The 27513-nt window shown below is 36.7% G+C and overlaps 1 protein-coding gene across 5 annotated transcripts in view; it reads left to right on the forward strand.

Annotated features, from left to right (window-relative positions):
* Nucleotides 1-27513, forward strand: part of TRAPPC11 (trafficking protein particle complex subunit 11) — a 44579-nt gene that overhangs the window by 798 nt on the left and 16268 nt on the right. For all 5 annotated transcript variants that reach the window (XM_078852520.1, XM_073341746.2, XM_073341747.2 and 2 more), the window contains exons 2-22: nt 733-956; nt 1872-2041; nt 2478-2548; nt 3657-3771; nt 5526-5625; nt 6643-6716; nt 8159-8255; nt 9285-9418; nt 10299-10446; nt 14564-14657; nt 16218-16297; nt 16387-16465; nt 16558-16612; nt 19649-19794; nt 21027-21088; nt 21177-21309; nt 22055-22185; nt 23114-23269; nt 23823-24010; nt 24754-24902; nt 26324-26445. In XM_078852520.1, coding sequence (XP_078708646.1) covers nt 753-956; nt 1872-2041; nt 2478-2548; nt 3657-3771; nt 5526-5625; nt 6643-6716; nt 8159-8255; nt 9285-9418; nt 10299-10446; nt 14564-14657; nt 16218-16297; nt 16387-16465; nt 16558-16612; nt 19649-19794; nt 21027-21088; nt 21177-21309; nt 22055-22185; nt 23114-23269; nt 23823-24010; nt 24754-24902; nt 26324-26445 — 2508 coding nt within the window. In that variant the 5' untranslated portion in view covers nt 733-752. The remainder of the gene's footprint in view (nt 1-732; nt 957-1871; nt 2042-2477; nt 2549-3656; nt 3772-5525; nt 5626-6642; nt 6717-8158; nt 8256-9284; nt 9419-10298; nt 10447-14563; nt 14658-16217; nt 16298-16386; nt 16466-16557; nt 16613-19648; nt 19795-21026; nt 21089-21176; nt 21310-22054; nt 22186-23113; nt 23270-23822; nt 24011-24753; nt 24903-26323; nt 26446-27513) is intronic.

The raw sequence follows: 27513 nt of genomic DNA on the forward strand, positions 1-27513 counted from the left end.
TGTTGTTTTTGCATCAAACATGAGGGTGCTAAAAATGACAATGCCACAGTGAGGAAGAACATGCTTCTTGCTGTATGCAGTACGTGGCTGATGCAAACCTTATTTAAGCAGGCTGCTTTTTCTAGTAATAACAGATATAAGCCCTAGCCTGTAATTGACTCTGCCTGAGTAGAACCTGGGCTCTGCAAGCTAATGGGTTTGTTTATGCAGATACAACTGCAGGACTGGGACCATCAGAGTTCTCAAACCAGCCCCAACTTACCTCCTCAACTTCCAGTTGCAGCCCCATCCGCATCTGGGGTAGGAGGGTACTTGATGAGCTTATCTGTATGCCTATAGTTAGTGGCCCTTTGGCTCACAACTTCGCTAATAGTGCCAGTGTCTGAGCAGTATGAATAAAAACAGAAAAGTTTGATCTTGCTTGAGATGCACTGGGTGGGTTTTTTTCCCCTTTCTGGTTCTTCCCTACCCTCCAAAAAAACACTATTGGCTGATTCTTATTGGAGTGTGTTTTTTTGTTTTTTGGGTTTTTTTTAAATCCCTGTATCTTAAAATTGCCTGTATACCTTTGCCCAAATAAGTTTTAAGGTGAGTGAGCAGGCTGGATTTAACTTGAATCTTAAGTGAAAAGACTAGTTTAGTGCATTTTTCTCAAAAAGATATCTTTTGTGTCTAATCAGAAATTTCATGTTTGAAAGGGGATTTGAAATAGGGAGTATTCTTGTTTTTCAGGCATTCTGTAAAACTTCAAGATGAGCCCAACACAGTGGGACTTCCCTGTGGAACTATGTTGTCGACCTATGGCCTTTGTAACCCTCACTGGCTTGGATGTAGTATATAATGCTGTTCATCGTGCAGTTTGGGATGCCTTTTGTGCAAACAGGAGAGCTGACCGAGTACCAATTTCTTTCAAAGTTCTTCCTGGTGACCATGAATATCCAAAATGCAGAACAAAGGTATATAGTCTGTGGGGTTTTCTTGTGAAGACTTAAAATACATTTAACATATTATGCAAACTATAAAATGACTTACTGTAAAGTGTTTGCTGTTTGTGATTATTCTGTGTAAATATTCAGTCAGAATAAATTAACTATTAGAAAGTTAATTGAAATCTGGAAACATTGCATGATAAGGGAGCGCTATCAGTCTTAAATCAAAAATTTGAACAGTTTCATTTTCATTTCAAATATCCATTTTTTAGATGTTCCGGAATTTTTTTAAAACAGCTGTTCGGGTGAGACAGAGCAAAATACAGTATATGCAGTCTACTTGAATCTCTACAGTGAAACTGAGCCGATGTAAACTAGTGTGACACTTGATAAGCAGCATAGTCCAGTGGTTACTTATTACAGTGGAGAGTTGGAAATACAGAAACCTGGATTCTATTCCCTAATTTTGCGTTTAATTGTCTGTGATTTAGGACAAGTAACTTGCATCTTTTGTCAGTTTCCCGCTCTGTAAAATGTGGGTAATACTTACTTAACTTTATAAAGCATGTTGTGATCATTGGATGACAGGTACTATGGAAGTTCAAAGTATTTTATTTTTCCTGAAGTTGACTTTTCTTTACTGTCAGAATCTCTCCTCCTTCCAACACCCCCTCCCCTCTCACCTATGGAAATCTATTTTTGATAATGTTTCAGTGGCATACATCTGGTTCTTGAGCCAATGATGGGGCATGATGGTTTAAAAAAAAAAAATCCCACCACACCTTCTCCATTAGGAAGCAGACACTTGAGAGCAAGATTGATAGAGGAAAGATCAAGTCCTCAGGACTGATCATGGACACATGGAATTCCCCATGCACGTGATACAGCAAAAATAAATATGGTTGGTAGCTCGTTTTAATAAGTTTAAATTAATATTTTCAGAGAACATCCTATGAGTGGTACATTCCAAAAGGGATATTAAAGACTGGCTGGATGAACAAACATCTGAATCTGGTGCCAGCTCTTGTTGTGGTGTTCTATGAACTGGACTGGGATGAGCCACAGTGGAAAGAAAAACAGTCAGAATGTGCTACTAGAGTTGAAATTGTCAGGTACAGTTGTTTGTTAGGTTATAAGTATTAACTTGTATTAAGTGTAGGTTTCAAAATACTTGTACGTACCGTAAAGCAATTTCATCTTTTTTGTTTTAAAAACATAATTTTGTGCTGGGCTGATGGGGCTCTTGATTGATTTTATTTTTGAAATTTATTTTTGAATATTTAATATATATGTAAGAGGATCTAAAGATGTCTTATTTTAGAATGTAAATTGGCAAAGTTGCTTTGGATCTGCCCTTACTTCCTGTTTTCTAAAATCGGTGAGATTAAATGCAGTTGTTCCGATCTATCCGAGAAAAGGAGAGAGAATATGTATCTCATGGGTGGTGATGTGCCTTTTATACACAATTTTTAATGACTTTAAAAGTAGACTGAAAGTCATTGTATAAACATGAAATATGAGCTTGTCATTGCAACTCTTCTATTTCAGGCAAAGTTTGCAGGGAAGAAACACAAAAGTTGCTGTGGTTTTGATTCAAAAGAAAACACCCTTACCTCCAGGTACTAAAAGGCTAATCAAACTGCAGTGTATGCAAATATGAGGACCACATTTTCAAAGGGACTTTTTATCCTGGTCGTCATTTGTGCACTTTGCATGCAGTTCTCATGCACAATGATTTGTGTGCACAAAAATTCACTCCCCATTACATGCACATACACAATGGATGCTTTGCTCTGAAAAATTGGCCCTAAAAGTCCAGGTGCTTTTTCATTACCTTTTTTAACCAATTTAAGTTCCTCAGAACTATGACTCTTTTTTTTTTATGTCCAGCTTCTGATACTGTGTATCAAGCCTAGTGCAAATATGACTGTATCCTATCCTACAAAGCAGTTGTTACTTAATGCTTATCTGGGATCAGTTAAAAATAAACTCTAATTGCAGCTGATTAAAATGCTGCAGCTTCAGTGCAGCTTTTAAGTGTAAGAATATTCAGTTGTCATGATGAATATTTCCCTTATTAAAATGTCAGATTGGAGCAGGTACGATGCTTCAGGTTCTTCATTAAGCCCTTGCATTTCACCATTCTCCATACTTATTTCTGCTCACTCAAACTGTTATGGGAGCCATATTTTGAATGGGGGTGAGAGGTGTTTGTTATGAAGTGTACACTGTACATTTTTACTCTCTTGCCAAACTTTGGCAAGGGATAAATTCGTCACTGTCTGACTGAATGTCAGTCATTGAGGAAAGAAATTTGAAGGGGTTGCATCCTAAATCAATCTATCCCAAGCTGTAATTACATGAAATCATGGAGCTTGTTTGTTTTTACTTTTTACACCTTTAAAAGTCACTGGTGCAGAGCTACAGAAGTGTGAGGTTTTTTTTCTGTCAGTGGCTGTTTTTTGGATTTTTTTAAATCACATGACTAGTACCATAAATTCATCTGTAAAGTGTTTTGTGAGTACCCAGCCTGTTCCTCAGGTCTTCTGGGGATTATTCAGCCACAACGGTATTCTGCTAATCAGAGCCTTGGTGTTTCAGATGACCTGAGAGAAAGTCCTATATTTTTCGGTGTATCACCTTTTCCATAGCTTGTGATAGTCCAGCTTTGAAAAGAGTGTATTTGACACTGCTCTGCTTGTTTGCATGCTCTTTTGATTTAATTAGGGGAAGATGTTATTGCTTCAGAAAGAGCAGCAGCTTTATGTAATGCTTGTGACCTCTCTGGAAAATCCTTGTTTGTGCTGCCACACACTGATCATCTGGTTGGTTATATTATAAGGTAAGTGAATTGGTAAAAGACTTTTCCTACAATGCATTTTTTCCAGTCTATTAAGGAACATATGATATGCAGATATCAATTCTCCCCTACATCAGCTGTAGAGCAATTGCAAACTTACATTACTCATATTTTAGTCCGTCGTTGAAACACTCCACATCATGCTGAGTCCTGATGAATCCAATGGGGTTTTTTTAACCTTTGTCCTTTTTCCATAAGGTCATGTTATGATTGGCACCTTCCCTCTGAGTAGGCCATAAAACTTGCTACTACATGGACTTCTGGGAGATATTGGCAGGAAACCCAAAGACTGCCTTTGATTCACTCTGGGTCTTTTTAGACACTTGTATAGTATGTCTAGGCCTATTGGTTAAGGGAGATTGAAGCTACTGCTAGGTTTTTTCTGACCTATTTTACCATAATGTTAAGATAGAGATCTTGTCTAGACCTTGGCATGTGTTTGCTTTTTCCTTGTCTGCCTTCATTAGGGGTCTTACTTTTTCTGTATACACCAAGTACAATACAAGCTGTTTTATCCGGCATGTTGGGGGAATCGGGGGTGCTGGTAAGTGAAAAATGTTGGTTAACTAATGTAGGTCGACCTACAGCCACTGAAGTAAGTCAATTGGTTCTTGGTGGCCAGGCTACACTCCTTCTGCCTGTGGTGTGTCCTCCCCAGGAGCACTTGCACTGTCTGAAGTGGGGCACTGAGAGCTGTGCGGGGCTCACGGTGGGAGCCCCCCACCCACCCGGGATGACAGCCTGAGTTGTGAGGCCAGCCTGGGCTCAGTTTCATACCAGACAGAGTACCAGCAGTGAAATTGATGTTCTTGTCTGTTTCATGGCTTCAGCTGTGAGCCCCATGCTGCTGCTCTGACAAGAATGATAGCCAACTGTTGATGTCAGTAACCGTGTCTAAACAGACACTGTCGCCCTAACTACACCAATATAAATCTCTCGTGGAGGTGGAGTTGTTATGTCGGTGTAACAGGCCACTTACTTTGTCAGCAGCAGCATTCTAGTGTAGACACTGACATAATTAGGCTGACACAAACTGCCTTATGTCGATCTAACTTGTTGGTGTAAACCGGGGTAGGCAACCTATGGCACGTGTGCCAAAGGCGGCACAAGAGCAGATTTTCAGTGGCACTAACACTACCTGGGTTTTAATTCAATTTTAAAGGAAGCTTCTTAAACATTTTAAAAACCTTATTTACTTTGTAACATACAACAGTAGGTTAGTTATATATTATAGATTTATAGAAAGAAACCTTCTAAAAACGTTAAAATGTATTACGGGCAAGCCAAACCTTAAATTAGAGTAAATAAATGAAGACTTGGCGCACACCTTCTGAAAGGTTGCCAACCCCTGGTGTAAACCAAGCCTGAGTAGCTTTTCCAACCTGAAGCGCTCTTTGTAGCTCAAAAGTGTATCTCTCATCAACAGAAGTTGATCCAATAAAAGATATGACCTCACCCACCTTGTCTCAAAAATATTCTAGGCAGATAAGGTAGGTTAAAACAAATATCACAAGAACGTCTAATTTAGTGATTTCCTGTTGGTACCAAAAACTTAAGTTTGTATGTTTTGGGGTTGTGTGTGTCTTTCTTTTTTTTTTTTTTTTTTTTTTTGTTGGCTTACAGTGATTGTAGACGGAATAGTGTTAAATAGACTAATTTAAAGTGCTTTAGATTCTCTATATACTAAAAGAACTTCTTTATTTGCTTACAAAGTGATGAGCAATTCTCTCTTACAGATTAGAGAATGCTTTTTATGAGCATGCACAGACCTACTACTATACAGAAATAAGAAGGGTAAAATCTCATAAAGAATTCTTGAATAAAACAACACATCAGGTAATGCTACTCCTTTTTAAATAAGATAATTCTAAAAATATAGTTGACGTATCCTATATATGATACACAGGATATATATATATTTTTTTAAATATCAGAATGTTAAAACAAAACACAATTATTTTCACACTTTTTTTTCTTTTTCACTTTTATCCTAGATATGGTCCTTTTCTTACCTTACATCAACTAAAATGAAATCACCTTTAAAAGGTGAAACTTTAAATAAAAAATGACAGTGGAATAAAATCCAGAGTTACATACTGAGAACTCCCACTTCTCAGACTTGTGTTAGTAGTGTTTTTCAGAATAGAAACGAGTTTTCAACTCACTTTTTGAAAATAGAATTTCTGTGCTGAAATCCTTTTGATACTTCAGGCTGACTTAAGGTATTCCAGAAAATAACACACCAAATTCCAGGTGTCTTGCTGCAATCTCTGCTGTTTGCGATGTCATGGATTGATGTATTTTGGGATATCCTCTCTGAAACGGGAAGTGTTAAGCAGATTTTTAAAACTTTGCAAGTGGGGAGAAATTATAAGGAAGCTTTAGTGTTTTTCTGTGCAGTGCTCTAACTCAGGCTGTAGAGGGCACTTACTACAGACTTCCCGGCTTAACTTGGTTCTCATTTGTTTCTTTTCGATTCACCAAATACTGGTTTTGGCACACGAACTTGTGTTGCAACCACCCAACTATCCTCCAACAGGACAAGATTGCCTGTAGAGCCACAAGATGTGTCCTTAAGGTGTCTATTCAAGATCATTGATGGATGGTACAAGGCTGTCCCTCTTTCTTTTGGGGTGGGAGCAATAAATTAGATTCAACAAAAGAGCTCTGTGTGTCATGCTATTAAACAACTACTCATAATTGTTTTCTGTGATATCAATACACTTTCTTATAATTCTGCATACTTCCAACTAAGTTATCTGTGATTTCTCTGAGTATTAATTATATTCCAATTTTGTAAATGTACTCCGTTTAGATTATTGGGACCATTAAAATATTGATTGTGTTTCTCAGCTTTTATTTGTGAGACATCAGTTCAAAATAGCATTCTTCAGTGAGCTGAAACAGGATACACAGAATGCTCTAAAGTAAGTAAACTTTCTTTTTTCACAGTGACTTCTCTTACTATTATGATAGCTTCAAGGTTAGTGAAATGTAAAACTTAAATTTATATTTGGGCAATTGTAACAAATCAAGCAGTCAATATTTTTGAGCTTATTCTACAGTGTAACAACTTGTGTTTTTGTTAGTCTGTTTTGTTCAGAGTAAATGTTGATACAAAGAATCTTCTTGAGTTTGTGTTCAACTTCTTCATACTTCAAATATGTTTCTGAAATTACACTGATATAAAATAACTTTTAGAAGTACAAAGGTTAAGGTTCCAACTTCAACTCTAGCGGATGTGTTGTACATTAAGACCTAAATAGCAATGAATTAAACTCTACCTTTAAGACAAAGGGCATAGAAAATACTCTAGACACATACGCACTCACACGCCCCTTTCTTCCCCCCCCACAATTGCTCTTGGAGCCTTAACTGTTGCATTTCCTTAATGATGTGCAGCTGTGCAATCTTAATGTTGCTTTAAAATGACTTTTGCATCTAATTCCATGTTTATTTACTTTCTTTAATGAAAATTTGGAGAGGCATGTATTTGCCTATTCTTAATGTCAGCATTTAAATGGTCTCAATTGGGCTCTAAAGGTCACATTTCTATTAAGATGAATGGAATATAGGAAAGGTAAGCTCCTAATCTTTACTATTATTATTTGTCAGTATCTTCTTAATAAAAAAAAGAGTCCACCAGTTGACCGGTTTCTTACTCATGTTTAAAGTTGAGCGTGTGCTTAATTGCTTTTGTTGGATAGACTTCATAGTCAGTTGCATGCTTAGAGCTGACCCTGAGGTGGTATTACTTAGCATATCTTGCCAAGGAAAAGCATTTCATGGATACTTTCTGCCAAGATTTCTGAATTTCACTTTTGGATATTTTTATATGTATCTCTGAAACCAAAAGCTGTAACTCAATCCAAACTTCACAATATCCTCATTTACTTTTTTGTTGCTTAACAAAAAAAAAGTCAGCTTCTGACTTCTGTGCTACATCCTTGAATATGTGCTACTATTTATGAAATCTGAAGATGTACTAGTATTTCAGAAATGTCTTTAACATTCTTTTGGGAACATGTAACCCCAGTGTTCTTTTGACTATTGCAGTTTGTGTTCAGTCTGCCTGTTTGTAGAGATCAATGAAGCAAAAAAGCACAGAGTTTGAGGGGGTTTTTTCTTTTTAAATCACCCTTAAACTGCTGATTGGAAAAAGGCAGGAAAGTTTTGTCATGACCAATAAATAGAAAGTTTGCTTGAGGATGTTGTGAATGCAGAGTCAGTTGTATGTGTTACTGTTATCAATGAGCTTTTCACCAAAAAAAATATTTTCATTGAATGCAGATTTTCTTTTTCAATAGTCATTCATGAATAATTGTTTTGGTACTGCCAACACACCTAACTTCTAAACATTCATATTTAGAAATTACAGAACTGCATATAATCTTGTACATGAATTGAGGGCGCATGAAACGAACATGTTGGAAATCAAGACCATGGCAGGATTTATAAACTACAAGGTAACAAATGTGTTGTAACCTTTAGCAAACCTGTAAATTTTAAAAAATGAAGGTAGCTGAAGGACTCAATCTGTAAAGATTTAATTTTAAAAATACATCTCCTATATTACTGCTTTTAGAGCATTATCTAGCTCTAAATTACTACCCGACTGTAGGCCCCCTAAATTCCAGCTTGTGGAGGTTACTTCAAATTCCAAGGAGAAAATACCTTCTCAGTAGAAGTTGAGTTCAGGTGTTTAAAACTGTGATTTTATTTTTTTAAGGGGCTAGACCTTACATGGGGCTCAATCCCATGAAGAGCTTAGCACCCCCTCAATTCCCAATTGGAGTCAGTGGGAATAAACAGCACTTTACAGAAACAAGTTCATGTAGCCTATAGATTATTGATCCCCCCCCGTTTTTAAAGGTGGAGAAGGAAAAGTAATCCTGAGGAAAGAATGGCTCTTCCTTTGGAAGAACAGATTTTAGAGGTCCTTGGGTCAGCAAAGTGTCTTCCTACCTACCAATTTAAAAAAAAAAAAAAAAAATGTTATTGGAGCTGGTCCTCAACCAGGCCCTTGAAAAGGACATCCAGCAGGTTTGGATTACTGCAGACTTCATAGCCTCTGTGGGGAAGATCTCCAAAGCGTTTCTGGCGCTGTCCATCCCTCCTCTCCCAAGTAGCTCAGCAATTCTATGCTGGATTTGGGAGTGTGTGTGGTGGTCACTCTCTTCTGAGGTGAGGTTTGGTCTGTGCCTTTGATCTTCTTTTTTTTTTTTCTGGAGAGAACTCATCATTCAGTTCTTGCCATAATTTATATGGAGGGCCATGGGGATAATATGTGGCACAGAACCCTGCTTGCTTCATATAAAATGCTATAAGGTGTTATATCTAACCTTCATTTTTATATTGTTTTTACTTCTAAATTGTTTGGGATCTTATCATTTACCTACTACGTTTCTAATGTTAGATTTACTTTTAGAAATTTGAACTTTGATTAGACTGTTGATAAAGATTTTCAAGTCTTTCTTTTATTTTGATTCTTGTAGATTTGTCGCCTCTGTTTTCAGCATAACACCCCATTGGATGCAATTGCTCAGTTCAGGAAGCACATTGACTTGTGCAAGAAAAAAATAGGCAGTGCAGAGTTGGCTTTTGAGCATGCTGCCTGGATGTCTAAACAGTATGTTTTTACTAAGTAATACTTCCATTGTAGCTCATGTATAAGTATTTCACAAAGTTAATTTTTTATGTCTAGAGAAGCATGAAATTCTGAATTTTCCTTCATGAAAGAGATGTAATAGATATTAAAAGATATGATATATCATAGTTATGCATTTATTAGTTTAATTGTTCTGTGTCAGTGTGCTCTGCATTAATAACGGATAGTAATTCATAACTGGTGGGAATCAACATGTGGTACCTACTGTGAGATTGAGTCTGATCCTACAGTTGTTATTAGAAGCTTTGTCTAACTGATTTCAGCAGGAATTTAATCTAAAACTTCATAATGTATGCCAAGCTCACAAAGACATCATATTATCATAACATTATACTGGGTATAATGCAGGCCATAGCTATAAATATTGCTCTCCTCTGGGGGGGAAGGGAGTGGCGTGGGGGAGGGTTCTGCATGTTGGGATTGCCCCAAGTTAGTGAGGAGGAGTTAGGAGGCATTCATTGTCATTGCCCAGTCTTTATTTGTTCTGCATGTAAAGGGAGGACTTCAGTATCCAGGGCAGCATCGCTCATGAGCACTGAATGCATGTGGAAATTAAAACCCAACACATTTTACAAAACATATAACAAATATTTCAAAATAGCTATGCCCTGACCCTAGCAGTTCTGCACCCACATGAATGCAGTTGTAGGAATGGGTCACTGAGATTCAAAAACCTATGAAAGCCTTGGATGAACTGGAGCTTTAATTTAATTTACAGTGACACTTTAGTTCAAATCTGTTGTGTATTGTACTTAACCATAGCCACATATATCATACAGTTAAAGCTTAATCTTACATTTTATAGTAAATATTAAGGTAAAAAATGTTGTTGTTTTTAAAGATTTCAGGCCTTTGGAGACTTGTTTGATGAGGCTATTAAACTAGGCTTGACAGCAATTCAGACTCAGAATCCAGGTTTCTATTACCAGCAAGCGGCATACTACGCACAGGAGCGGAAGCAACTAGCAAACATACTCTGTAACCATGACGTAAGTTGCAAACTGTTTGCCAATCAGCTAACTTTTTGTTCTAAAACTTTATTTATTAAAGTTTCACTGTAGTATAGATGAAGCCAAATCCAACAATATGCCTTTATTAGCAAATCTAGGAACAGAAATACCCAGTACGGTATTTGGAAGGATTGACCATGAGTGAATAAATAATCATCACTTTATCCCAAATGACCTCAACTGTAAAAAAAAACAAAAAAAAACAAAAAAAAAACAAAAAAAAACAATTTTTAGTTATGTAGCAGATTTTAAGTAAAATATTTTCTAAATGTTTTATAAATTTTTCAGCACTTATCTGGCAGAAAAAGTCTGAAAGAGGAGCCCAATTTGTACTTCGCTATGAACACTTATGTGTAATTATACCTAAGTATACTTTCACACTGACCTGTGTCAATCATTTAAAATATGATGCTAAATTCCTACTGATGCTACTTACCTGTCACATGCTGGGTAATCTAGGTAAGCACCAGTTAAAAAGGATATACAAAACTGCCTATGACTGTGCAGACTTTAAAAGGAATCATAGAATATCAGAATCATAGAATATCAGGGTTGGAAGGGACCCCAGAAGGTCATCTAGTCCAACCCCCAAGTAAAAGTAATTAGTTTACACCAATTGCAAGTTATGCTAAAAACAAATGAAAGCAAATAGGCTGTGGTGTTAGACTGAATTGAGAACGTAAGAATGGTCTGACCCACTACAGCCAATGGTGCATCTAGCCCGGTATCCTGACTTCTGACCGTGACTAGTGCCAGATGCTTCAGGGGGAATGAACACAACAGGGCAATGCCATCCCATCATCCAGTCCCAGCATCTGGCAGTCAGAGGCTTAGGTACACCCAGAGCACGTGGTTGCATCCCTGACCATATTGGCTGCTAGCCTTGATGGACCTATTTTCCTATTCTCCTATCTAATTCTTTTTTGAACCCATTTATACTTTTCACCTTCACAACAACCCCTGGCAATGAGTTCCACAGGTTGACTGTGTATTGTATGAAGAAGTACTTCTTTATATTTGTTTTAAACCTGCCGCCTATTAATGTCATTGAGTGACCCCTCCTTCTTGTATTATGGGAAGGGGTAAATAACACTTCCTTATTCACTTTCTCCATACCATTCATGATTTTATGGTGTCATCTCTCTCCCTTAATCATCTCTTTTCTAAACTAAACAGTTCCAGTCATTTTAATCTCTCCTCATATAAAAGCTGTTCCATACCAGTCGTTTTTGTTGTTCTCTGTACCTTTTCCAATTCTAATATATCTTTTTTGAGATGGGGTGATGAGAACTGCATGCAGCATTGAAGTTGTGGGTGTGCCATGGATTTATATAGCGACATTATTATTATCTATCCCTTTTCTAATGGTTCCTAACATTCTGTTAGCTATTTTTACTGCCACTGCACATTGAGCAGATGTTTTCAGAGTTCTATCCACAATGACTCCAAGATCTCTTTCTTGAGTGGTAACGGCTAATTTAGATCCCATCAATTTATATGTATAGCTGGGATTATGTTTTTCAATGTGCATTTTTTTACTTATACCAGTATTGAATTTTATCTGACTTTTGTTGCCCAGTCACCCAGTTTTGTGAAATCCTTTGTAACTCTTCAGTCTGTTTTGGACTTAACTATCTTGAGTAATTTTGTATCGTATTGTCTGCCATCTTTGTCCCTCACCATTCACCCCTTTTTCCAGATCATTTATGAATATGTCGAACAGCTCTGGTTCCAGTGCAGATCCTTGCAGGACCTTATTATTTAAGTCTTTCCATTGTGAAAACTGACCATTTATTCCTACCCTTTCATACCTTTTAACCAGGTACTGATCCATGATAGGACCTTCTCTCTTATCCCATGACTGCTTAGTTTGCTTAAGATCCTTTGAGTAACCTTGTCAAAGACTTTCCGAGAGTCCAGTACGCTATATCAACTGGATCACCTTTGTCCACCTGCTTTATGACACCCTCAGAGAATTCTAATAGATTGGTGAGACACAATTCCCTTTACAAAAGCAGTGTTGACTCTTCCCCAACATATTGTGTTCATCTGTGTGTTTGGTAATTCTGTTCTTTACTACAGTTTCAACCAGTTTGCACGTTACTGAAGTTAGGCTTACTGACCTGTAATTGGCAAGATTTGCCTCTGGAGCCTTTTTTTTTTTTAAAATTTGTATTACATTAGTTATTCTCCAATCTTCTGGTGCAGAGGCTGATTTAAGCAATAGGTTTCATACCACAGTTAATAGTTCTGCAATAGTTCCTTCAGAACTCATAGGTGACTACCATCTGCTCCTGGTGACTTACTACTGTTCAAATTATTAATTTTTTCCAAAACCTTCTCTATTTATACCTCAATGTGAGACAGTTCCTTAGATTTATCACCTAAAAATAATGGCACAGGTGCAGGAATCTTTCACATCGTCTGCAGTGAAGATTGACGCAGATAATTCATTTAGCTTCTCTGCTATGGCCTTGTCTTCCTTGAGTGCTCCTTTAGCACTCAAGTTGGGTTGTCCAGTGGCCCCACTGATTGTTTGACAGCCTGCCTGCTTTTGATGTACTGAAAAAAAAATTGTTGTTAGTTTTTGTCTTGTTGCTCTTCAAATTCTTGTTGTGGCCTACCTAATTATACTTTTACGGTTGACTTGCCAGAGTTTATGCTTCTGTTTTCCTCAGTGGGATTTGACTTCCAATTTATAAAGATGCCTTTTTGGCTCTAACCATCTCTTTTACTCTGTTTAGCCATAGTGGCATTTTCTTGTTGTTGGTCATTACTGTTTGTGTTTTTTTTTAATTTGGAATATACATTTAGTTTGAGCCTCTATTATGATGTTTTGCTGCTTGCAGGCATTTCATTTCACTCTTGTGACTGTTCCTTTTAATTTCTGTTTAACTACCTTCCTCATTTTTGTGTCATTCCCACCACAGTAGCATTTAAAAAGGGGTTTCTTTGGTATTTTCCTCTCTACAAGGATATTAAATTTAATTACATTATGGTTGCTATCACTTAGTGGTTCAGCTATATTCACCTCTTCGTCCAGATCCTGTGTGCCACTTAGGACTAAATCAAGAATTGCCTCTGCCCTTGTGGGTTCCAGGACTAGCTGCTCCAAGAAGCAGTCATTATTCGTGTCCAGAAATTTTATCTCTGCATCCCATTCTGAGGTGACATGTACCCAGTCAGTATATGGGGGGGGAGGGGGTAGTTGAAATCCCCCATTATTATTGGGTTTTCTCTTTTTTGTAGCCTTTCTATCTTTCTGAGCATTTCACTGTCACAATTGCCATCCTGGTCATGTGGTTGGTAGTCTATTCCTACTGCTACACTCATTATTCAAGCATGGAATTTCTATCCATAGAGATTCTATGATACAGTTTGAGTCATTTAAGATTTTTACTATATTTGACTCTATACTTACTTTCATATATAGTGCCACTCCCCCACCAGTATGATCTACTCTGTCATTCCTATAAATTTTGCACCCTGGTATTACCATGGCCTATTGATTATCATTGTTCTAACAAGTTTCTATGGTGCCTATTATATCAGTATCCTCATTTAATACCAGACACTCAAGTTCACGCATCATAGTATTTAGCCTTCTAGCATTTGAATACAACCACTTACTAAATGTGTCAATATTTAGTTGTATGCCTTCATGTGATGTAATTGAATGGGACTCCTTTTCATTTGACTGTTTCTCCTTAGTTTCTACCTGTACTTTATCAACTTCTATCCTCTTCTGTTTGCTAGGATCTAGAGAAACCCCTTTATTAAATCCTCCCCAAAGGATGTCTCTGTTCAAACCATGTGCTACTCCATACCTGTCAGCTTTCCCGTATCCTTTACTTTAAAAACTCCTCTATGACCTTTTCAATTCCATATTCCAGTATTACACTTCTCAGTTGCTTATGTGGTTTCCTGGTAAGTAAATATTTTACACAAATGGTTGAAAAAGTTAAATACATTAAGAACTTTATACTCTTTTTGCTCTTTAAATGTGTACGTTTTTGCTTATGTACTTCAACAGTGTTATCTTTCATACTTTTGAAATATGAACCCTTTCTAAAGGCTATATTTGCTGAATTTACAGTCTTCTATCAGCTATCCCAATCCGGATCCACTGGAAACTCAAACTGGAGTGCTTGACTTCTATGGACAGAGATCATGGCGTCAGGGAATACTAAGTAAATACATTTTCTGTTTTTAATTCCTACAGAGGTCAGGCAAAGGGATTGAGGTCCTGATCCTGTAATTAGCTCTGGATTGGCAGACTCTCTGCACCTGTGTACAGTCAACTGATTTCAGTGAGACTGAGTAGTGCAGTGATCTGCCCTGCAGAACCAATTACAGGACGAGGTCCTTCATTTGTCCTTTTAACTTGGCAGTGTAAATCTGAAGTGTAATTCAGAAAGGTGTACATCTAGAATCTTATTTCTGTAAGTTTTCTCCTTTGTAGATGACTATATACCTTGTACCTAACTAGAGAGGTGTTTAAACTAGTTACTGGTGTAATACAAAATAAATAGTACACAAAATAGTGATACCAGTTTTACATTTTATTCCTCTGGATTGTGATTATGCATATGTGTTGATGGTTTTTTGTTTTGTTAATATTGTCTTTTCTAAAACTGTGGCAAGTATGATGGGCCTAGCTAGAAGTGAGAGTGTGAAGTCCCCATAATGTCCCCAAAAATTCTCTTGGACTAAAAGTAAGAATCAAGAAGAAGTTAGACAAGAGAGTAAGAACCAAAAACTGGGGGCAGAGAGAGAGACACAAGAAAGACAGAGGGGCCACAGTATCATAGAGGCCTTAATATAAATGAGAATCAGGCTTGCAAACTCATCCCATTGTAAATAGTACCTGACTGTGGCAGACAAGAACTGCCAGCAACACCTTTTGAGTTATCAAAATAGATTTAGAGGGAAAAGCTGAATCACTAGATATGAAGTTGGAAAGGCTATATGTTCTATTTTCACCAGCAGCTGCGCATTGAGTTTATGCACTTTGCCTTTGAAATGCTCATACTGTCGAATCCAACGTTTTTCTCTCATTGATCACCTGAATGCACCTTTAGGCATAGCAACTTTTGATGTCCTTAAAACGTTCTCCTTCTGGTGTTACCAGTCATGATAAAGTGGTGCCATTTTGAGAATATAATTGGTTGGTTAACTGTGTGATTTAAAACGTTGAGTCTTGAATCAAAATTATAAATATCAGTGGAGTTTAAAAGTGAATAAAACTTTGTTTCCTACTAAGGGTTCTGTCTTCCTGCAACAATTGACAGTCTTATAAATGCATTTTAAAAAAAACGGAGCAGCATTCCTTTAAGTGTTTGATGTTGCCAACTCTTGGTAGAGAAACACAACTGTGAAGTCATTACTTAGAAGCTAGCAAATAGTTTGTCTCATACTAAACTCTTACAAATATATTCTATTCTATCCAATGATCTGGGCATCTTTGAAAACTCTGTTTTAAAAACATCTAAGTTCCCTTTTAAATTATTAATAATGTGCTGGTTTGAAAGAATGTTTGTTCCAAAATTATCTTTATAGAACAGAGAATACAGCAGAGTTCTCCAAACTTAAACATTCTTTCTCCTAAGAGATGACAATGTGAAGAATCTAAATATGCCTGAGTTTGAACTTGCTTTACGTACACTTATCTTGTTGTTGTGAAAAAACAGTAATTCCCTTTGGGACTGGACAAAATTCCAATTCAATGGACTTTTCATTATCATTTGCAGGCTTTGATCTTTCTGATCCAGAAAAAGAAAAGGTGGGAATTCTAGCCCTGCAACTAAAAGAGAAAATTGTTCCTCACTCTGTAAGTTTATCTTAGAAATTTCTATATTTTTCTAACACTATTTTGAAGTATAAATATTGCTATATCACTACTGCTAATTTATCTGTTAGGAGCTAATAATCACTTTGCTGAGTAATGCTGTAGCACAGTTCAAGAAATACAAATGTCCAAGGATGAAGAGTCACTTAAGTAAGTATCAATTACCTAACAAATCTTTTTGAAAATCTTTGCAACAATATTTTAAGTATTGGATTGTAGACATATGACTTTGTTCTTTTCAGTGGTTCAGATGGGTGAAGAATATTATTATGCTAAAGATTACACCAAAGCTCTGAAGTAAGTATTATTTGAATGATTCCTTAGTGCATTATTTTTCTCATCTGGAACATAGATCTTATCAATTGTGAGATGGTTTGGAAATTAATTTCAGACTTCTGTTACCTTGATGTGAGTGAATTTGAGATTGCTGATTCCTGCTTACTGACCCACTGCATGGTCCACTTCAGAAGTTACAAAGAAAGAGAGAGAATCTCAGCCAATCGTCCACAAGTAAACAATTACCCAGTGGGACAACTAAGAGACACCTACAAATTGGAATATACTGTCTGATAGTTGCACAGAGAATTTAATTACTTGTACTCCTCTCAGATGTTTAGCATTCAAGACACAAGAAAAATATAGTTTAAATCTAAAGCTTAAAAGAAAATTTCAGAATGTTTTGTCTATACTTACTTAAATAATTAGGGAAGGTAGTTATTTCTATTTAATAGGGCTGTCAAGCTATTAAAAAAATTAATCGTGATTAATCACCCTATTTAAACAATAATAGAATTCTATTTTATTTAAATATTTTTGGATGTTTTCTATATTTTTCAAATTGATTTCAGTTACAACACAGAATAAAAAGTGTGCAGTGCTCACTTTATATTTTTTATTACAAATATTTGCACTGTAAAAAAACAAAATAAACAGTATTCTTCAATTCACTTAATACAAGTATTTGTAGTGCAATCTCTTTATCAACTTACAAATGTAGAATTATGTACAAAAAAAACTACATTCAAAAATAAAATAATCTAAAACTTTAGAGTCCACTCAGTCCTATTTCAGCCAATCGCTCAGACAAACAAACTAGTTAGATTACTATTTGCAGGAGATAATGCTGCCCTCTTTTTGTTTACAATGTCACCTGAAAGTGAGAACAGGTGTTCGCATGGCACTGTTGTAGCCGGCGTCGCAAAATATTTAAGGGCCGGATGCGCTAAAGATTCATATGTCCCTTCATGCTACAACCACCATTCCAGAGGACATACATCCATGCTGATGGCAGGTTCTGCTTGATAACGATCTAAAGCAGAGCCGACCGATGCATGATCATTTTCATCATCTGAGTCAAATCCCACCAGCAGAAGGTTGGTTTTCTTTTTTGGTGGTTTGGGTTCCATAGTTTCTGCGTCAGTGTTGCCCTTTTAAGGCTTCTGAAAGTATGCTCCGCACCTCGTCCTTCTCAGAATTTGGAAGGCACTTCAGATTCTTAAATCTCGGGTCGAGTGCTGTATTTATCCTTAGAAATCTCACACTGGTACTTTCTGTACATTTTATCAGATCTGCTGTGAAAGCATTCTTAAAAAGAACATGTGCTGGGTCATCATCCGAGACTTCTATAACATGAAAGTGCACTTGAAAGTGCTATGTGAAAACCATGTTCTTACTTTCAGGTGACGTTGTAAATAAGAAGCAGGCAGCAGTATCTCCCGTAAATGTAAACAAACTTGTTTGGCTTAGCGATAGGCTGAACAAGAAGTAGGACTGAGTGGATTTGTAGGCTCTAAAGTTTTACATTGTTTTGTTTTTTGAGTGCAGTTATGCAAGTTACACTTTCACAATAAAAGAAAAGGAGTACTTGTGGCACGTTAGAGACTAACTAATTTATTTGAGCATGAGCTTTCGTGAGCTACAGATGAAGTGAGCTGTAGCTCACGAAAGCTCATGCTCAAATAAATTGGTTAGTCTCTAAGGTGCCACAAGTACTCCTTTTCTTTTTGCGAATACAGACTAACACGGCTGTTACTCTGAAACCTTTCACGATAAAGAGATTGCACTACAGACCTTGTATGAGGTGAAATGAAAAATACTGTTTCTTATGTTTTACAGTGCAAATATTTGTAAAAAAATAATATAAAGTGAGTACTGTACACTTTGTATTCTGTATTGCAATAGAAATCAATATATTTGAAAATGTAGAAAAACATCCAAAATATTTAATACATTTCAATTGGTATTCTGTTGTTTAACAGTGCGATTAATTCGCGATTAATTTTTTGAGTTAATCATGTGAGTTAACTGCGATTTAATCGACAGCCCTACTATTTAATATTAAAAGGTAAAAAATGCTGTTTTTTATGTATTAAAAATAACAAACCCTGTTAAGGCAAAGTTTAAGGTTACGCAGGTAACCATTTAAAATCCAGGAAAAACGAAAGCTGTTGGAAGTTTAGGAGTTCCAGGTGTGCTAAAGTTAAATATATAACTTTAATCTTGCGTGAAATCAGTGTTGTGCATTCAGCTTCTTAATTTTGTGTTTCTAAATGGGAGGGGTTAATGCTTGTGCTACTTAACGTTAAGTATTTTAATACTCCCAGTTAAAGTTGTCAATACAACAGAATGCGATCTTTCAAGGGAGTATGGGTTGGATAGGAGTGAGCTTGTCCTGTCTTTACTGCTGCTGCTTGGCTGGAAACAATTTTCTGGAAGATCTTGTCTACACAAGAAAGTTTTTACAAGTCATACTGATGTAATTAATTTCTTTCCAGCTGTTGTTTTTAATTCTGTACTTAATGTTAAGGGAGGCAATTTGAGAACTTTTACTGTTGATTTGGTTTCCTTCCTGATAACTGAGATTGGAGAATCTCTTGTTCAAAGTGTTTTGTTCATTTTAGCAAGACGTACATATTTCTCTATTGATTTATGTTTGTGCAGTAAGTGCCAATTAAAAAACCGAAACAATGTTACCTGCAAGTATTACATTTACCATAACGTTTACTATTTTGTGTCTATGCAAAGGTAAATTCAGTGAAATAAACATCCTTTTTTTAAAATGGTGCTCGCTGTCCAATGGATATGTTGCATCTATTTTACAGAAGGTTCTTGATCAGCTATAATAAAAAGAAAGGGGGGGGGGGAATAAAGCTTTGTCTGAGTCTCTCTATTAGTAAATCTGTAATTGATTACGCTTTTTGGGGGGAGTTTCAGGCGGGAGGGGAAGATAGGTTTGAGTTGGCTTCAGTATTCTTCACAATATAAGAGGATATCAAGTACATAACCCATAATTTTACTGAATTGTACACTTGTCCCACTTTTTTCCTCTTCCAGGCTGTTGGATTACGTCATGTGTGAATACCGTAGTGAAGGATGGTGGACTCTCCTTACTTCCATATTGACCACAGCTCTCAAATGTTCTTACCTTATGGCACAATTAAAAGATTACATTACTTATTCTCTAGAGCTGTTGGGTAGAGGTATCCTTTAAAGAAATGTATCTCATGCCTACTAGTTATTATAGTATTTGAGTCTTCAACCTTGTCACAAATCATTGTGCCAGTCATATACCTTACATTAGGTCAAATGCATGCCAGTGTAAGGGGTGCAATTCCATCGACTTTGGAGTTGAAACATCTTATGCCAGAGCTGAATTTGGTTCCTTATCTCTAACATAGAAACTTGCACATCTTGCTCTTCAGTTTAATGCGCTGTAAAGTTTGGGAGTGACTGGGGGTTGGAGAAGATGTAATGCATATAACATTTTTAAGATGAGGCCAAAAACTCCATAACTAAAATAGTGTATAGAATACAATATCCGATGTTAAACAGTTGGAAAAAAAACGTAGTAAAACATAACCATAGAGAGAGGCTTATTCTCTTTGTGATAGCCTAGCTAAGATCACTTACCTGGCTTACTCTGACCGCACAAAAACAAGACAGCACAACCTCTTCCAGAAGGGGTAAGTGAGAACTTTAATATTTAAATAAAGAGTATCCATAACAAAGTATATAAATGTCACTTTTTAACTCCTAGCCAACTACTACATGGTGGCTACACTGGAATAATCCGAACTCTGTTGTGTAGTTTTAGTCTCTTGGATCATTTTTGTTTTTGTTTTGTCTCCAGTTTTTCTGCTTCATATTAACTTGATCTCATTAACTGTTCCCTATCTTTTTCTCTACTTCAAGGGACAATGTCCTTCTGCTGTCAATACACTTGTTTTCTATCTCTTTCAGCTGCCATTTTCAGTCTTATCAGAGCCTGTTGCTTCCACTACTCCAAACCATTCTGTTTGTACTTATAAGCAGAAACTACATGAGACCATTGGCAATGCTTGGAGAACAAATTGCTCCCTTCATAGAATATTACGTTATTCTCTTTGGAATTTTTCCTTCTTGTAAGCTCTAAAATACTTCACGTAGCCAGAATTTGGAGACCATTTATTTTGTCACAATTGAGTGTCTTCCTATTGGCTGAGGTGAGAATAAGAGTGAAGAGTTAAAATGGATAGAAAGTATTAAGTAATGGAATTTGTATTTGGAAATACCAAAGTTCTCATGGAAAGTGTTGCATGAAAGTTGTAGATTTCTGAAGATTAATGCTTTAGGTGTCTTAGTTCAGGGACTAACTTTCTTTTAATAGAAAAAGAAAGATTGGGATTCTACTGGTTTTGTAGTTTAGTTTGCTTTCCTTAATTTTGTTCATTAGCATCCACTTTAAAAGAGGACCAGAAGTCTCGGATAGAAAAGAACCTGATTAAAGTTCTTATGGTAAGCAAGTAGAATTTAGCTTGCTTGAAATGTGCTCAAAAGATTTTTCATTATCTGATTAATTTTATAATCTTTTGTCTGGGTATAGAATGAGAGCCCAGATCCTGAACCTGATTGTGATGCTTCTGCTGTGAAAACGTCACAGAAGCTGTGGACTGACCGCGTTTCCCTAGCAGGCAGCAATATTTTTACAATAGAAGTTCAAGATTTTGTACCATTTGGTAAGTAACAAAGCTTCTAAAACATGGTTATGTCCCAATAAATTATACTTTGGTATTGTAAATTGCACTCATTTGCTGTAGACACCACTGAGGAGGAATAAATATGCAAAACATGTTCTAACTGCCAGCATTTAGAGCTTGTGGCAACAAATCCATTGATTCTTTATCTACATCACTGGGGTGGGAGGATGGTGAGAAAATCCAAATTATATTTTTTCCCTTTCTCCTTCTCCCAGATGTGATGTGGATAAATGTAATTGGGACAAAAACAGTTTGGGAGCCCTGTCTGAGGAAGAATCCTCTGAGCTGCAACTGGCCCATTGAAGGCCTAACAAACAGTGGAAGAGAGAGAGTTCTGCTGAGAGGGGATGCTGTACCTCTGAAACAGAACTCCCCAGGGATAGGAACAAGGATATGTACTAGCTCAAACCCCACAAATACAGGGGAATGTGCAGGAGGCATTAGCAGCTGCATAATTGCAGTGAAAGTGTGCTGTGTTCTGCTGAACTTCTGTTCCCTTGTGTCTCACAAAGCCCTGTGTAGGTCCCCAGTATTACGTAGCTTCATGTAGGAGGGCAGTATTTTAACCTTGGTATATTTATGAATAGATGGGACTAAAAGATTGTTCTGTGTAGATGTGTCATGTACAGGGTGTACCCAGGAAGTAGGAGTTTATGGTGGAGTTCAGTTTTCCAGCTTCACAGTCTTATCAACTTAACAAATATCTTTTTGTTTTAAATTCTAGTGCAATGCAAAGCAAAGTTTCTTGCTCCAAGTTTTCATGTTGATGTTCCTGTTGAGTTCGATATTTACTTGAAAGCTGATTGTCCTCATCCAATCAGGTTTTCTAAACTATGTGTCGGCTTCAATAACCAGGTAACTATGTTTCATATGTGGTGATCATCTGTTAGGGGAAAGTTAATGTCTCGTAATGAGTCTTAGTATAACCTTGCAGCTTCATTATACTTTTTCCAGTTTACTGAAAAAGGACCACTTTTACCTTTTATTTTTCTGTTAAAGTGTCCTCTTCTCTGTCACTCTTCTACTGAGGACTGTACTGATTTAATAAAAACATCCGTGATTTAGTAGAGACGACAATACATCTTTTTCTCTCCTTGGTACTTGTAAAACAACACTTTTGAAATTAAACACATTTAAAATCGTCTAGAATTACAAATAAGACTTTCTCTATGTTACATTAACTAGGAGAATTGCACTTTAATTACTGCAAAGTAAAATTATGCACTACTATTGAGACTACTTGTTAGAGGAAATTTTTTATCCTAAATAAACTTTTATCTATCAGTTGCCTAAATGCATTAGGTTTATGACACTAGTATGACAAGCAGAGAGCTCTAACAGGATTTCAACTTTAGTCCACAAAAAGAAAAGGAGGACTTGTGGCACCTTAGAGACTAACCAATTTATTTGAGCATAAGCTTTCGTGATCTACAGCTCACTTCATCGGATACATTCCTTCATGAAGTTTGATAGATTTCCACTCCGTACGGCTAAATTCAGTGCCTTGCATAATGACAGGTTTCAGAGTAGCAGCCGTGTTAGTCTGTATCCGCAAAAAGAAAAGGTGTACTTATGGCACCTTAGAGACTATCACATTTAGTTACAGCTCATTTCATCGGATGCTTATGCTGAAATAAATTTTTTTAGTCTCTAAGGTGCCACAAGTACTCCTTTCTTTTTGCGGATACAGACTAACACAGCTGCTACTCTGAAACTTTAGTCCAGTAACACAGATTGTCAACATTTATTATATAGATAACTTAATTTTTCTCACTTGCTATAGGAATACAATCAGTACTGTGTAGTAGAAGAAGCATATCAGAAAAGTGATATTCTGGAATATTCATCCCAGGGACCGGTGTGCCTAGTCCCTGGTAAAACAAGAAAATTCACTTTCAGATTTGTTGCAAAAAGTGAAGATGTGGGAAAGAAGATTGAGGTTAGTTATCTAGAGTCACAGGTTTGGCTCTTAAAGCTCAAAATTGCACGGGTGACTGCAATTCTTTACCAGTCGTAATGTCACAGTATTGTGTATATTTAAATGTAATCTGTTTTGTAAATAGCATTACAAGGTTGAGAGTAAGATTGCATTGCTTGCTTTTGGTATTTAACAATTGAAGTATTTTTTTATAAAACTGTTTCTACAAAGCAAATCACAAAAACTTAGATTTCTTGGCACCCACTTCAAAAAACTGATTAGATAGAGACAGGAGGGAGTGAAAAATGCCAAGAGCTTCATACTGAAGGAGAGTGTGTGTGCGTACAGAAATATATATCTGCACATATGCATCCCCATACTGCCACAGTTGCTTAGGTGAAACTGCCTGGACTGCAGAGCCAGTATGTTGAGATTTTAATCTCCTGTGCTGCAAGCAGTTTTAGGGATATGGTGTGTGTGTGTGTGTGTGTGTGTGCACTTGCGTGCGTGTGTTCTGCAAAATGACTGGAGGATGGTGGGGGGAAAAAACTTTATCTGAATAAACATGTTTCAGATCACCTCTGTGGATTTAATCCTGGGCACCGATACTGGCAGATGTGTGATTCTGAATTGGCGTGGAGGAGGAGGAGATGCTGCTTCATCTCAAGAAGCATTGCAGGCAGCTCGCTCCTTCAAACGGCAACCTAAACTTCCAGATAATGAGGTTCACTGGGACAGCCTGACTATTCAGGCAAACACTATGTAAGTAATAGTTTAAAATGCATAATGGTGCATATCAAAAATATTTCCCATATGTACTGGATCTTTGTAAAATAAATAAAAACTAAAATGTAAATTTTTGAACAAAAATAAGTAGCTCTTAAGGATTTATTTTCTGACATACCTACTGCCCGCCCCCCAGTCAGCAATCTTCATTGTTATTATTTATTTTATTTTTAAAGAACAGAGCTAGAGCTTACAAAAGAGGTTGATCTCAGTATCTCATTTGTCATGGCCCAAAGATAGACCAAACAGGCTTTAGTACCCTTCTATTCATCCTGTCCCATTTTTTTTCCAGGTAAAACAAACGAGTTATTTACAGCCGTATATAAATACACAAAGAGTCCTGAAAATGCTATACAAGGATATAATTTTTAGTTTATTTACTAACTTTAATACTAACTGGACATTTTCGGAAGAATTAAATTTTCACTTTCACAACATTTGCTGTTTAATGTGGGATTCTGCATCTCTGGTTACACAAATGTGAGCTCCCAACTCTTAGTGGGTCCCCAGTCATTTTTAATAGGATCTGTGCCAGGGTTCTGTGCCACTGATTTTCAGGCATTTCAGATATCCTGTTTCACTAGTCTACCTTCTCTGGAGTTCTCACTTGAGCAACAGGCAACTTTAACCCTAATTAAAATGGACTAAAAATTGAGCCATCCAAGAAATGTGGAGTAACTAACCTTTTCTATTTTTTTCTTTTTTTTCTTTGATTAAAGGATCATTTCTAGAGTGCCAAATATTTCTGTTCAACTCCAGCATGAACCTCCTGCCCTGACTAATGAAATGTATTGTTTGATTGTGACAGTCCAGTCACATGAGAAGACAGTTGCCAAAGATGTGAAGCTCACAGCAGGTTTAAAACCAGGTATTTATTTCTGTCATGGTAGCATCTTAAGGGTCTTATTGTCCTAGTTATTGTACAAAGAGTTAACACAGAGCTACAGAGAGCACACAATCTAAATCTAGGATTTACACAAATCATAATAGGTCAGTTAACAGCTAAATAGGATGGGGGTTAAGAGGTGGACAGGACTATAGTGGATGTGTATGAAGAAATATGCAGTAACAAAGGTCTCATTTGCAGGTGGTTGCCAGCTTAACCAATATTAGACAGTAATGTTTTGTAGGCTTCAACAAAAAAGTCCAGGTTTTAAGGAGGGATTTAAAAGAATTTTCTAGTGATCTAACAATACTGTCAAGTTACTTTTGACAACAAACAGATTGTAGATTTTTCCAGCTGAGCTGCAGCAAGTTCTAATGACAGAATTACATTTAAATCTAATGTATTTTTCTGCTGGACAACATGGGACCAATCTTGTCCCATTTGAAATTATGGGAGCAGGATTGTGGCCGCAGGATTGTGGCTGGTGTTCCTCATGGGGTAACAGTTATATTCCAGGTAGCTTCACATAGTTACACGCTGTTAGTTTGGATTTTGAATTCTTGATGTTATACCTATTGATGACAGTAGTGGTTGAGAAATACACTTTGCTTTGTACGGATAACTGCTAAAATGCATTTGCCTATATATTTTAATACAAGCTCATGCAGAGTCTAATCCAAAGACCATAGAAGTGCGAGCCTTCCCACGGATCAGCTTCACTGTGGTTTTTCGATCAGATTCATAATGGGGTGTCTGACAACATATCAGTGTTCCACCCCCTCCGCACTCGAGTGTCAAAATTTGAGACACAAAGTCATTATGGGTTTGCTGATTACTTAAAAAGAACTATCAAAATTTAATACTTCTGTTATAGGAAAGACTGTTTTCCATGTGACAAGGCATCCATGATATGTGACAGGATGTGACTTCTAAGATTTTTTCATAAGTCTTTGTAAACCCAGTCAACCCATAACTGAACAAAATTCCCACGCATTTTTTACAAATTTGGTCTTACATATGTTCACTGTTTTAAAATATGGAAGACTTGTTCTTTTAAAATTATTGTATTGCAAAATAAAGGATATCTTGTTCATAATTTGACCCCGATGACTATGAATTGTACATTTCCCACCAACCCTGTTTACCCACTGGCATAGGTTGCTGAAAGGCCATCAGTCTGTGTACTACAAAAAAAAAAAAATTTCTTCTGTGATGCATTCATGTTGTAGTTTTGTCTCTGGTTGTTGCTCATTTGGTTGAGATATGTCTGGTAGCAGTGGTGATTGTTTTCTTTGATGCATACTTTAATATTCATAAATAGTGCCTGTTTGCCACAGTGATAAACAACATATAAATTAACAGAATAACTTTGTGGGTATAAAAACAGAATGTTTGTATCCTAGGGCAAGATGCCAATCTGACTCAGAAAACTCATGTGACCCTTAATGGAACAGAAATCTGTGATGATTCTTATCCTGCATTGCTTCCTGATATCCCTGTAGGAGATTTACAGCCAGGAGAAAAGGTGAATCTAATTGCTACCCCCACTCCAATTAAGAAAATGTTTAATAGCTAACTGAAAATGAGCATTAGCTAGTAAGAAGACTTTTTCATACAGATGTCAGAAGGACCAGAATTTTTAGTTTCAGATGTGATGATGCCTAGTATCTGGGCTTCTATCTAATGCAGCAGTCGTTTTATTCAAGGGATGAGCCTTTGACTTCCTCCTTACATTTTAGTTCTATGGGCTAGTTCAATGGAGTGGGTTTGAGGGTGAACAGATCAGCCTCATTGGATTATATTAATTAGATCTCAACTGTGAATCCTTTAACACAAACTTAATTTTGACAGACAGAAATTTTTTTTATTAATGTTATCTCAGCTGCGTATTTAAGTACCTGAGCATGCTGAAGAGTCTCACAGAATTGTTAAGGTTGTTGGCAGACAGTGGACATTAGAGGGATTTCATATTGTAATATAAAGCTAAAGAGAAGGAACAGGATAAAGGAAATGTTCAATTTTCATTCTGCACTTTGAAAGAGGAGAATGAATTCAGGATGCGCTAGTTCTTCTGGTTTTGGGTGGACTTTGATTGCAAATATAGAGTCACTCTATCTTCTGTAAATGCACACTGCAAGCGCTGTAGACTGTACTGATAATTTGTTAGGAGCCTGAGTGCTAAATCTCATAAGGATGCAGAGTTGAGTGACACATACTGATTTTTTGGTGGTAGTAGGAAGAGAGAAGGATTGGGCTCATGAAACGGAGAGCAGCTGATGTCTGCTACTGAGAGTAATTGTCTTCCTACATCTTCTCCACACAGCAATACATTAAAACTCATGTGGTTTGAACTAGGGCTGTCAAGCGATTAAAAAAATTAATTGCGATTAATCGCACTGTTAAACAATAATAGAATACCATTTATTTAAGTATTTTTGGATGTTTTCTACATTTTCAAATATATTGATTTCAATTACACTACAGAATACAAAGTGTACAGTGCTCACTTTTTATTTATTTTTGATTGCAAGTATTTGCACTTTAAAAAGAAAAAAGAAATTGTATTTTTCAATTCACCTAATACAAGTACTGT

Source organism: Lepidochelys kempii, chromosome 4 (assembly GCF_965140285.1).
Source record: "Lepidochelys kempii isolate rLepKem1 chromosome 4, rLepKem1.hap1, whole genome shotgun sequence".
In the NCBI taxonomy this organism is placed as follows: domain Eukaryota; kingdom Metazoa; phylum Chordata; order Testudines; family Cheloniidae; genus Lepidochelys; species Lepidochelys kempii.